The 10,182-nt window shown below is 56.4% G+C and overlaps 1 protein-coding gene across 1 annotated transcript; it reads right to left on the bottom strand.

The window, feature by feature from the left end:
- Window positions 1-2,320: 2,320 nt before the first annotated feature.
- On the bottom strand, window positions 2,321-6,449 carry BESB_059700 (uncharacterized protein; the record flags this gene model as incomplete). The annotated part of the gene is made up of 5 exons (XM_029364384.1): window positions 2,321-3,267; window positions 3,474-3,566; window positions 4,181-4,322; window positions 4,728-4,808; window positions 5,136-6,449. 5 exons carry the CDS (start codon window positions 6,447-6,449, stop codon window positions 2,321-2,323), a joined length of 2,577 nt encoding a protein of 858 aa, XP_029219092.1.
- Window positions 6,450-10,182: the final 3,733 nt, after the last annotated feature.

Here is a 10,182-nt window from a genome sequence, read left to right on the forward strand (position 1 = left end):
TCGATGGGCGAGTACATAGTTGCGCAGAGAAAAAACTCATATTTGTTCGTGTTTGTGTGTATGCGCATTCCGCTCGCGGCGTGACCTGCCGCAAGTTCCTCTTTGCGAGCGAACAGCGAATATGCACACGGCGAACCGAGGCCACTCAAGCTACCACCACAGGGCGAGAAACGTGGAGAAGCGGCGATCACCCAGCAGAGAGAGATTAGATCAGCAGAGTTGGAAAGGAAAGCAGAATGGGCTGCTTCTGTCGCTCCAGAGAGAGATGAGACGCACACAGACCGAGAGACCACGTGCGACTTGAAGAGGCAGATCACTCCCCGTTCAGGTTACTGGGACGGGTAACGCGGGTAACGCTAGAGCTTTTCTGTCGCATGGTCACGATTTGCACAGAGCGGCCCGTGCACCTGCACCTCCGTAAGAGACAGCAGAGGCACTTCTGCCGGCGTGTATGGCTCCTTTCACGTCTTCTTCCCGCGCCTTGCGCGAAATGCATACGCTGCCCAGCCCCAGTTGCCGTAGCTCTCGCCCACATTTTCAACTGCACCAGGCGCACGAGGTAGCGGATGCCACGATGCCTCCGCTGAGGCTACACGCACATACGAGTTTATACCTATATATGTATATATATATATATATAAAGAGAGAGAGAGAGAGGGAGTGGCAGATATATACATGTATGCATATCCGGGACTGTACGGGATATATATATATATATATATATATATATATATATATATATATATATATATATATATATATATACCCTAAACCCTATATATATATATATATATATATATATGTATACATATATAGTCCCCTTGGCTCTACCAGAGGGACAGCTAGATGCTGACTCTATATATATGCAGGACTGTGTACAGCGGGCAGGATTGCCTCGTTAAACGCCCGATGAGCCCTATTTTGGAGAACTTGCTGGGGCTCGTCTGTAATTACTCAGGCCTCCGCGTGTGCGCACGCAGTCGGCTTCTTACGCATTCATTTTGTCTGCAGCCGTAGAAACGCGTATTCGTGTGTACGAATAGGTGAGTAGAGGGGACTGCAGGATTTTGTCTCGCTTTGGGGCGAGTCGCGTGTGATTCGCACACGTGCTACCAGAGTTCGGTTTCGTGTGTCCATGGAGGTTCGGGCACCAATCCTGGAGCGAGAGCACACCGTTCACTCGTTTTTCTCGCCGTCAGCTTGGCTGTGCCTCATGCCTCCTCTGGCAAACCTAGGCGCCGCAGGACGGCGTCCCCTGCCCAGAACTCCTTGGGGCCCTCTAACAGCCGCGGCACCTGGGTCGTGTGCCTTCCTGAAAAACGCAGAAGTCCCTTTTTTGTGTACTCTACTCTCTTGATCGCAGCTTTCTAGCTTTCGCTCGTGTTGACCGCCACATCAGCCACCGTTTTGAATAAGCCCTCTGCCGCCAAGTGTGTATGCACTCTTGATCTATGCCTGTTCTTTTCGCCTGCCTCTCACTTCATACACGTACATACATATTTATCTATATGTATATACAGATATACATATATATATATATATATATATATATTGACAGACAGATACTTAGATAGATAGCTAGGACAGGTAGTATGCTAAAGTTTAGGCACAAGATAGACCTGGGATTGCAGTTTTAAGGCAGTCGCTGTGCCGATCGACGTACGATAGCACAAGCATTGTGCTTAGCAAGCCTTCAGTCCGAAAGGTGTCATTCGGGCTGTAGCTCCAGAAAAGCGGCGAAGGTTTAGAAGACATTCGTTGACAAGAGAAAAAGTTGTGGAAGCACAGCGCGTCAAAGAAGAAACATTCGCCGTACACGCGTGCACAGAAAGTTGTACGAGTTGCAAAGCTACACCCACCGCGACAGTTACAACAGCGCGTTTCGCTGTACATATACTGCGGCATGATTCTCGGTGGCGCAGTGTTTTGCGCACCCGAGAGTGCAGAGCTCTCTAGCTCTCGGCGCGCATGGTCGCCTTATCCTGCGAATGCTTTTCACCTGCCATACTGGCTCACCGCCAGCGTTTCTCGCTCTTCACGCCTCGTCCTCCCCCGCGGCCTCTCACAATCATCCCAAGGACCCTTCTTTCCGCATCTCATTTACTGTACACGGGATGACATTTCTGCCTCGCCTCCACATGCCTCCTCGCGTGACGACGCCCAGTACGTCACCTCCCTCCGTCCGCTGTTTGTGATTGGCAGTGCGCGCCAAGCGTTGCTGTTTTCCGCGCCCTTCTGTCTGCGCTTAACTGAGGCTCCCTCCGCAGCTCTTTCGCGCCTTTCATCTCCGTGCGCATCACGGTTTTCGGCAGTTCCTCAGTCACGCCGGCCGATGCTGGAACGGCCCTTGAGCCAGGCCGCCAGCGAAGGCCGCATGCGGAAAGGAGAAATTCGTTTGCAGCTGTGTAGCATTCGTCGGCAGCGCTACGCCAGGCGTCCCCACCAGCGGCGCCACCCGAGGTGCGCTGCCGTAGTCCGCGACTGAGGCAGGCGGGAGCGAAGTCGCGGAGGCAGCGATCCCAGGTGACGCGTGCGGCGCGGCGGTGGACGGCGCCGGTGAAAGCCCCGTCGCCTGCAGCGCGTGAGACGCGGACTGGTGCGCTTGAACCGGCGCAGGGAATCTCGACACGCCGCCCTGTTGGAGCTGAAGCGCCGCAGAGGGGAAAAAGGGAGGCGACGCTGAAGGCGGAAGGACTCCAGGAACAGACGCCTGAGCGAACTGCGAAACGGCCGTTTGACGCAGCTGCGCTGCGTCCGCCGTGGGCTGCAGCAGCGCCTGATGCGGCGCGAGCTGAACACCCCCCTCGGGTGTATGCACACTAAGAGGGCCGTGCATGGACACGGCTTGAGGCGGCGGCGCGAATGCCGCCAGCTGTGCAGAGTCCGTCGGGGCGCCGAATGGAGAGGCTCTCCGCTGCTGCTCGGCGGCAAACTCTGCGGAAAAGGCGATCGGCGCCACTCCTGCATGCGGCAACGACGCGGCCTGCGCGCGGTGCGCCGCAGGCATCGCCGGATTCGCGGCCAGCAGAGCAGAAGTTGCTGTGGCAGGGGGGAGAGAAGGCAGCACGGGCGCGGCATACGCGGAAGCGAGAGCGTCGCTCGGCGTCGACGGAAGCGCCGGCGGCGGGTGCGGCGGTGGTCCCCTCGCATCAGGCTTGAGGGCACGCGAAGCCCCGAGCGCAGACGCCTGTAGGACCGCTACCGAAGGCGCCACCTGCGGCGCGCCTTCGCTCTCCGTCTTTGTCGCTTTGGGAGACGGCGGCGTGGCTGAGAAGACCTCGCAACACACAGGAACGGAAGCTGCATGCGGCGACCGCGCAAGAGAATCGCTAGCGGAATTGACGGGTGCGAGCGTGTAAAGCACCCTACTGTACGAACAGTTATATAGAGACTTGTGCGCGTCTCGCTCGGCGCCGAATACCCCTGCCCGCGACAGCTGCGCGAGTGTGGCTAGACTGTCCGAAGTGACATACGCGGCTTCACGTGGCGGTCGACGGTCTTAGTCAGGTAAAAGAGAATCTGCTGCGGCGTCTTGGTGCACACCGCAGCTGAGAGTTGCCGGAGGTCTGCCGAAAAAAAAAGTAGAAAAAAAACCATCACGTGAGCAGCGTAGCGTGAGCGCCATCATGGTCCTGCGGTCACATGTATATCCACGCGTATATTTGCGCATAGATGTAGATAACGACATACGTAGGTTGCATGCGGATGGAGATAGGCTCGTAACAATTGCATGTGAAGGCGATCGCGCGACGCAAATGCGGAGTACGCTACGTGAAGCACGACATACCACGGGCGCAGACACAAAGCTGTTCGGAAAATTTCATAGCTGCAAACAGATAACTGCTGGGGCGAACCACCGCGTAGCCAGGCATTCGCATGCCCCTGCGACCTACGCCCGAGCTCCTCGAGAAAACCACAAGTTCACATCTACCTATCCGTCTACCTTGCTATCTACCTGTATAGATGTAGATGGATACGTCCACACAGAGAGGCGAATATAGATCGACAGACATACGCATGCTGACGCGCCAGGCGCTTCCGGAGGAGAGTCACACGCCGGCGTATATATACATTTATACACGTATGCACATATACATCTATATACTCGGAAGCTGGCGGAAACACGTAGTTCCCGTGCACAGTCGCTACGCGTCGCGAACAGGTATCGCTGCGCTCTCACCCAAGTTCGGCGTGCGCAGCGCGTGGTGAAGCCGCTGGAGCTCCTCGTGCGACCAGAAGTCGCCGTTGCTGCGGAAGAGTTGCTCAGCCTGCTGAACGGCCTCTGCGTTCTTCGCGGCGCCCGCGGGAGTTTCCGGAGGTTGCTGCAGAGAAAAAGGCGCACATCCACTCAGCGCTGAGGCCGCGCAGCCGGAATCACGAGCTCAGCGCACTAGCCCCTCCCGAGGCGCAGCGCAGGCAAAAACGGCAAAAGATGTCACTCGCGCACAGCACGCAGAAGGCAATAACCAAGGACTTCCGTCGACCCAACTGCACCCGCGCGAATGATCACGTGAGCACACGCTGGCAGCCACAATCTTCGGGCGTTTGTAGGTGACTACAGACAAAGACACATGCAAGTACATACATACATGCATGATTGGTATATATACATGTATAGATCACACACACACAGCAAGCACGAAGAGTGTGCGGCGCATTTACTGGCGACAGCGGGAGGGCCGCCGCGACATCACCAGGCTGGAGATATCTGTTTTTCCGCGGCTCACTTGTTCTGCAAGCATGGCGAGGAAGAAGAGGTTCTGCTGCAGTCGCTCGAAGAAGCAGACCGCCTCGTCGTAGCGCCCACCCTGAATTTGAGAAAAAAAACGGCAGCGAAGACAACAAAAGACGCAACAGCATGACAGCGACCCCAAAACACTTGGGTTCAAGATAAATGAGAAGAAGAGACAAAGCCCGGCAAAAAAGCCAACAGAAAAGCGCGAATTTCCTCTCCCTCTCTCTCTCGCTGCAGCAGGACGAGAAAGTGTAGTCTGCGTCGCCCCCTTTTTTTCCGGCGCCTGCGTTCACGTTTTTGTTTTTTCATCTGTTTTTCTGCCGGGCGAACTCGTCTCCTGATCCGCGGCTTCGTGCAGCTGCGTTTCTTTCCTCGAGTTTGGCTTTTATCAACTCCTCACCGAGAGGTTTTCGTGGACGGCAAACAGCATCTGGTCGTTTTCGAGGAGCTTCGCCTCAATGAGGCGCGAGACGGTCTCCGCGCAGAAGGCCATGTCCTCCTGCAGCGTCGCGCTGTTGGGCGCGTTCGTCGGCTCGTAGCGAAATGGCGGCTCCACTGTGTACTCGGGCGGCGCCGACCCCAGGGGGACAGCAGCAGGCGCGGGAGACGAGAGAGAGGGCAGCGCCACACCCTCGACTGGCGTCGCCAGGCCGGCCGCCTTGCCTGTCTCCGCTGGCCTCCCGACGAACTGAGGCGCCCTGCTGATGCCTGGAAACGCGCGGTTGTGGAGCGGAAACGGCGGAGGCAGCGCAGAGGGGGCCTGCGCCGGCGGAGACGACGAAGCTGAGGCAGCAGCGGAGAGAGCCGGCTCGAGAACGAGAGGACGGGAGGCAGGGCGGGAAGACGAGGAGACTGCACCTTGCGTCGAGGCAGTGCTTAGCTCTGCCTGCGATCGGGGGGCGTGTGGAGAGCGTGACGACGAAGGAACAGAGACAGGAAGCGACGACGAGGGCAGAGGAGAGGAAACGGCGACGTTAGGAGGAAGGACCGGGGCACCCGCAACCGTGGGCTGGCTCACTTCAGCTCCTGGTCCCTCTGCGCCCGAAAGGGGCCGAAGCGACGGCGCGGGCGGAGTCGCGCCGGCGCAAGCGCCGTGACCGCTAGTTGGGCTCCGGGCCTCCGCCGTCTCTTCTCGCACTCCCGCTTTCGACGGAGGACCCGGCGGCGACGCCCCTGGAGATAGGTGCCCTAGACCCTGATAAAGCAGCGAGGACGCGCCCGACAACGAAACGGGGGGAGAGGAAACGCTTCCATTCTGCGACTCACCGACCCCTTCGTCTGACCCGCCCTGGACTCCTGCCGCTCCCGGCCCCCCACCTGCAGCCGAGGGAAGAGAAGCAGGAAAGAAACCTGAAGTCGAGTCGGCGGCGGCCGGCAAACGAGGTGCAGCGACAGCGCTGCCGGCTGTATGTACACCCGCGTCGCCGCTGGACGCCGCAGTCGTCCCCTTCGCCGTTTGGGCACCCGACACGCACTGGCTAGCATCACTTCCCGCTCCTGCGAGAGAGAAGGAGGGAACCTGGAGCGCTGCGCCTTCTGGCGCTGCTGAGTCCGGATCTAGAGACTGGTGCTCTGAAGGAGTTCTCCCGGCAGCAGCCTGAGAGAACGTCGCGGGAGGTGCGACGGCGCTGCCCGCGGCGGCAGAGACCGTTTGGTCCCCCCCGCCGTCGACCAACGCGTCAAAAAACGCATCTATGTCTTCCAAAGTCGCCATGCTGGAGCAGCGCCGACGCCGGACTACGTATGAGAGAATTGCGCATCCACGTGGAGGGGTAGAAAACGCTAAGAGTGGAGTTGTTTGCAACACGGGTGCCGCAGCACGGGTAGCGCCCTTTAAGGGGCAGCTGTCCCTCGAGAAAGGCAGACAGAGGCTAAATGAGAGAGGAGATAAAAAAACGAAGGCGCTTCATGTTGAGACTAAAGCGCATCCGGCGACTCCCTTCGCTGTTCTGTCGGAGGTCGCGCCGGCGGCTACGCCTACGCCATGCTGCCGCACACGCCTACACCACGGGCAAAACAGAGGGGAAAGTTGCAGAGTCTGTCGAAACACAGAAGATCGCGCGAGTGGAGCTCGTGAGGAGCTGACGGCCCGACTAACGGGCGGAACTGAGAACAAAAGAAGGAAAAGAGACAAAAACAAACCAATGAAAATGGCCCAAGACGGCCGCTGCACCGCTGCGAACGTCTCGCAGAGAACGAGCAGGAAAAATGGGGCGGAAATGATGGAATGACGCGGGCAAAGAAGAGGAAAAGCGTGGAAAGATCTTCATTCAAAGAACAAAGAAGCTTCGAAACAAAAGGAATGCTGCCTACATGCAGAGAAGCGAAAACTCGCGTACGCCGCCGTATTTCGCAACGTGTGCATGCGGAGACTTAGGTCAGAGTATGAGCAGGCGGGCGGGGCCCTCTGCTTTGTTTGCAAAAGTACAACTCCTTTTTCCTCCTTGCACTAATGCCCTGCATTCAGAAAGGGGGCTTGATACACGCATTAACGCGGTTTTGCAACACGGCGTCGCATGACACTATCAGAGACGCCTGCGTCTATATCGCTACGTGTGATCTGCTTGTATTGAAGTCCCAGTGAGTCAAAGCGGGAAGGCTGTGCCTCGATTTGGCAGACTTGCATAGGCCATCCAATCTTCAGCCCCTGTTTAGGCTACCGACGTCGAGAATCGCTATTCGCCTTTTTAAGGTGTGTCTGGGACTTATGGAGTGCATTCGGAAGCCGAGCCGCATTACGGAGTAAGCGGAAAAAGATACGGGGAACTGTATTCATCGATTACCGCGACCATTCACGTGAATGTTTTCTTGGGGCACGCAGATACTTGCGACGAAGAAACGCATCGGGTTTGGACAGGAATGTCGTCATCGAGAAGTTTGTAGATTCGGGGTTGTGTGGTGACGGACCGGAGAGTCGTCTGTGTGCGCATTTTAGTAGTTTCACGCCTCTGATGGAGGGCTACGGTGTGGCTTTCGTTTGTTGAGGGCTGGTGGAGAGAGAAGACTGTCTGTATACGCGCAGGAGTAGTTTTTCCCGCTGAGGGGCTTACCACAGCATAAGCCTGCCCTTATTCGGCGTGCATCGCTACACCTTTCCGCTTCTCGCCGAGACAGTCGGTATAGGTTCATACCAGGGTTTAGAGACGACGAAGCTGCGTAGCTGAGGAAAGCGCCTCTTCCTCAGGCTAGTTTCTTTGGGTGTGGCACACCTGAGGCATTTGGACTCTCCTCACGCGGCGCCCCGATCTACCGCGTGGTGACTTCTGCAAGAAACGGCGTCACGGCTCCGCTGGGGCCCATCCCGGCGGGGCGTCTACGCGCGACCGTAGAGACACGCTAAAGTTGAATTCTTCCGAATGTGTCTGAACATGCATGAAAGAGGTTAAGAGGCAACATTGAATGCACAGGAAACCAGCAGGGCCCGCGAACCCTCTCTCGCCTGGAGGGGACGACGCAGTTTTTGTCTGCCATTGTCTTGCCTTGTTCAACGACAGGCCCTTTTCTTGGAGGGCTTGCCCCAGCGCGTAAACGAGACCTGAACTGATGAATCGCCATAGCAAACAAAGATGCTTTATCGCCTCACAGTTTTCTTTGTAGCAAAACCAGCATTCCGTCTTTCTAGTGTCGCCGACTGCTTCCTGCCCTCACTGAAATCGATCAACAAAGGCCTCCCAGTTGGCGGGCCTGTGGGAGCCAGGGAGGTGCCTCACGCTGAGTGCTGCGTGGCTGGCGAGCGATTTTCACTTTGCATGCAGAAACAGGTTACGCGGTTACGCATAATTGCCTTGAGGGAACTAGAAGGTCCTTCATATTACCTGTCCGCAGATCTCTGGTCACTTTGCAGTATTGTCTCATGCACAGTTGCACGTTGTTCACGATTGATTGATGCGTTCCAAGGCGTCTCGAAACAGTAACATATATACCTTAAACCCTATGTACGTATGTGGTTGCCGTGATATGGACAAGAATACGTACATACATATATGACTGCCGTGATATTGAACTTTAACACGTCTAGCTGTCTAAGAGCTTCAGCGACCGCGTGGCGAACAGGTAAGATGTGCCCCAGAGAAATGGCGTTATGAGCGCCTCCATCAGTATCGAAAACGACAGACACGTGGTGAGCAGGTCAGTATGCCGTCTATATTCTGAATCGCGGGATCCCTCATGGTCTACGCGGTCGTCGAGACCTTGTGGTGTGCAGCCTATGGGACTTTCAATCAGGGAAAAGACTGCGAAAGAGTGGCGAACACACAGAGCAGCGACGGCTTTCTATTTAAAGCGCTAATTCCCTTACCGCCGAAAGGGGAGGCTTTACAGCCCGCGTGATTCACTCTCTTTGCATGGCAAGTCCGTTTAAACAAGCATTCCCGTCATTCACGCGAAAGAGTAATTTTGACTCAGGGGGCACTTATACTGACCCCCGAGAGCGCCGTTAATTCAGGCTTTTCGTCCGAAAAACTGAATCGATCTACTTGGTGTTGCTGGCGACTTTCTCGCATGTTGCACAAGAGCAGCTCGCCGCGCATGCACACGCCTCGCGCCGTCGCGCTCTTCCGCCGTCCACGCGCGCCTCGTCAGGGAGTTGCTCTGAGACAGGATTCCGCACAGAGCCACTGCCGGAGGCTCTTCTGTAGCTGCAGTCTTGTCCAAGATCTCGGCATTCCAACGAGGGGACGCTGGTTTCCTTGTAGAGTTCTTGTTTTCATGACTGGAGCGAGTGTGCGGTGCATCTACACCCGACCCGCCATAGGAGGGCCGCAGTGGCAAACTGCAGGGGGGGGGGGGGGGGGGGAGGGACGACGGTGCCTGTTCGCCACAAGATTTGAAAGGTAGTCGGTAAGTTTTCCGCTGTCTTATCTTTCTGTGTGTCCGTATGAACTGCACGTGTGGATCCATTTCCGTCGATATCTCCGCTGCCGCAAGCACTCTGGCCTTCTGCCGTCCTGAGCATGTCTCCCATTTTCTCTCAGCGCATGCGTGATTTCCGATGCGTGTGTGTGCACATGTAGGTGTATCTCTGAAGAGTTATGCCCGTTGTTTTGTCGAAAAGTTCCTTTACACAGTCTTTTGAAGCACTAGGCAGTGCAAGACTTGACCGCCTTGCGGGGCCGAGTATTCTGCTGTCCTTCCCGTTTGCTTCGTGTTTGTCGCTCTGCTGCCGGTCCTCTGTCGAGAGTACGTACACTGTTCCTCTGTGAAGCGAAAAAGGCAGTGTCGCTTCAGACTTCTTCATGCGACGTCTTGGCCTGGCGGCTAGGTGGGCGATGCACTTGTGAAGCCTTTTCAATTGCCGTCTCGTAAAAAGCCGGGGGGTAGGGTGGAACCGTCCGCTCCACACGTAAAGCGACTTGTCCTTACATGCACCGCTATATCTTTCCACAGATGTAGATAGCCATATCTTGTTTTACCCGGATTTCGTCCCTTGTTCTTCTTTCACCGCCACA

This window comes from Besnoitia besnoiti, chromosome V, assembly GCF_002563875.1.
Source record: "Besnoitia besnoiti strain Bb-Ger1 chromosome V, whole genome shotgun sequence".
Classification (NCBI taxonomy): Eukaryota; Apicomplexa; class Conoidasida; order Eucoccidiorida; family Sarcocystidae; genus Besnoitia; species Besnoitia besnoiti.